Genomic DNA, 1,698 nt, shown 5'->3' on the forward strand with positions numbered 1-1,698 from the left:
CACACGACAACAGCAAAGCTAAGTTAGCCGACGACACTTGAAGTCGGATGGACACGATTTTCTGCCAATCTGTGTTTTTCCCTTTTTGGCCAAATCTATATTTTACGACAACTGTCTTGTTGACGGCGTCTTTTATTCGTTCCACTGGGGTTTAGCAGGTGTGTTTATAAAGAGACGAAAATTGTTTGGGGACTATCCCCCACGTTCTAGTTGAGATGGTATAACCCAAGAGGCAAAATGACGCTTGCTACTGTTGTTGCGAGTTGCCATTCGTTCTACTAAACCATTAGTCAAACGCCATCATGTCTTTTGTCGTTATTACACAAACAAAAATCTATTTACTGTTACTAGTGTTAGTACCTCAATATGGTTACGCTCGTGAAAGCAATACAACGAACTCAAACGCGTCTTCGTTCAATGTTGTCAACAAATATCCGGATTATGCAAATTTTCCTCAATTCTCCGGAGAAATTTTCATAAAAATTTGAAAAACCCGGAATTCCGGGAAAATCCGGAGGACTTTCATCTCTGATTGATAAACATACACTGTCAAAGAGGTATTAACAACATGCGCCATTTGATTTCACGTTATGTTTATGAATGTTTGTGGTTCGCAGTGGTGTAGAACTGTACCACGTGATAACATTTTGTGATTGATTTTAAGGGAAAACTCAAACTGGGTCCACATGTGGCTATTGTATCAACATTGGCAATACATGGTGTGCATTCACGCATTCCGTCTGACACATTTCCTATTTGGTCTCTGGAGTGAAAAGGTTTAGGAGCACCGGAATCAGATGTTGTGATGTGCAGTCACGTACCTTTTCAGCAGGTAGGGGTCAAAGGGAAAGAAGCTGTCCAGGGGGTTGGTGTTCGTGGTCACGCTGTCGCCTCCAGCTGAGCTGTGCACCACGGGCAGCATGTGGCGGCTGTTTCTCTCGATAATGGTGTAACAGAACACCACCTGATATTTCCTGAAACAAGCACAAACACAAACACAGCGACTGTCAGGTCCAGCAGGCAATCAGACCCTTAAGACAAACCTTAAAACACAAAGAGAGACTAGGAGTCAAGCAGAGTTGTCTTTTGTCGCGAGGAGAACGAACTGAGAGTGCAATCAGCTACAGTCTCGGAACAGCTCTGAAAACACTTTGCTTGTCTCCCCTCTCTCTATTGCCTTACGCTATGTATGTAAACGAAGTCCTTCCAGGGACGCACTAGTAAGTTGATTATATATCTAGAAGCAGACAGCGATAAGCTATATACAATTACTCTTAAGAGCGACGCCAAAGCAACTCGGCTTTGACATGCACAAAGGATTAGTCATGCTTGTGCGGTAACACTTGTCTTGTGTGCTGAGCGGTTACCTGGTGATGGCTGCAAACATGTTGGTGACCGCAGGGAGACACACTTTAAGCGGGTTCATCTGACACATGACCACCCTCTCCAGGTTCAAACTTTGCAGGTACTCCAAGCCTGACGCAGACACACACCATTACTGGATAAGACTAGAGTGTGGACAGATTTTGTGTGTGTGTGTGTGTGTGTGTGTGTGTGTGTGTGTGTGTGTGTGTGTGTGTGTGTGTGTGTGTGTGTGTGTGTGTGTGTGTGTGTCAGTGTTGTGTCCAAGGACCGGCAACCCGAGGCCAAGGCCAAGGCCAAGGACTTGAGAACTTTTCCGAGGCCAAGGCCAAGGAC

The 1,698-nt window shown here is 45.1% G+C and overlaps 1 protein-coding gene across 1 annotated transcript in view; it reads right to left on the bottom strand.

The window, feature by feature from the left end:
• rrn3 (RRN3 homolog, RNA polymerase I transcription factor) overlaps nt 1-1,698 on the bottom strand; it is a 23,100-nt gene that overhangs the window by 1,979 nt on the left and 19,423 nt on the right. The window contains exons 14-15 of the mRNA XM_019892309.1: nt 1,368-1,476; nt 822-974 (exon numbers count right to left, since the gene is read on the bottom strand). Coding sequence (XP_019747868.1) covers nt 822-974; nt 1,368-1,476 — 262 coding nt within the window. The remainder of the gene's footprint in view (nt 1-821; nt 975-1,367; nt 1,477-1,698) is intronic.

The sequence above is a fragment of the Hippocampus comes genome, unplaced genomic scaffold (assembly GCF_001891065.2).
Source record: "Hippocampus comes isolate QL1 unplaced genomic scaffold, H_comes_QL1_v1.1 scaffold257, whole genome shotgun sequence".
In the NCBI taxonomy this organism is placed as follows: domain Eukaryota; kingdom Metazoa; phylum Chordata; class Actinopteri; order Syngnathiformes; family Syngnathidae; genus Hippocampus; species Hippocampus comes.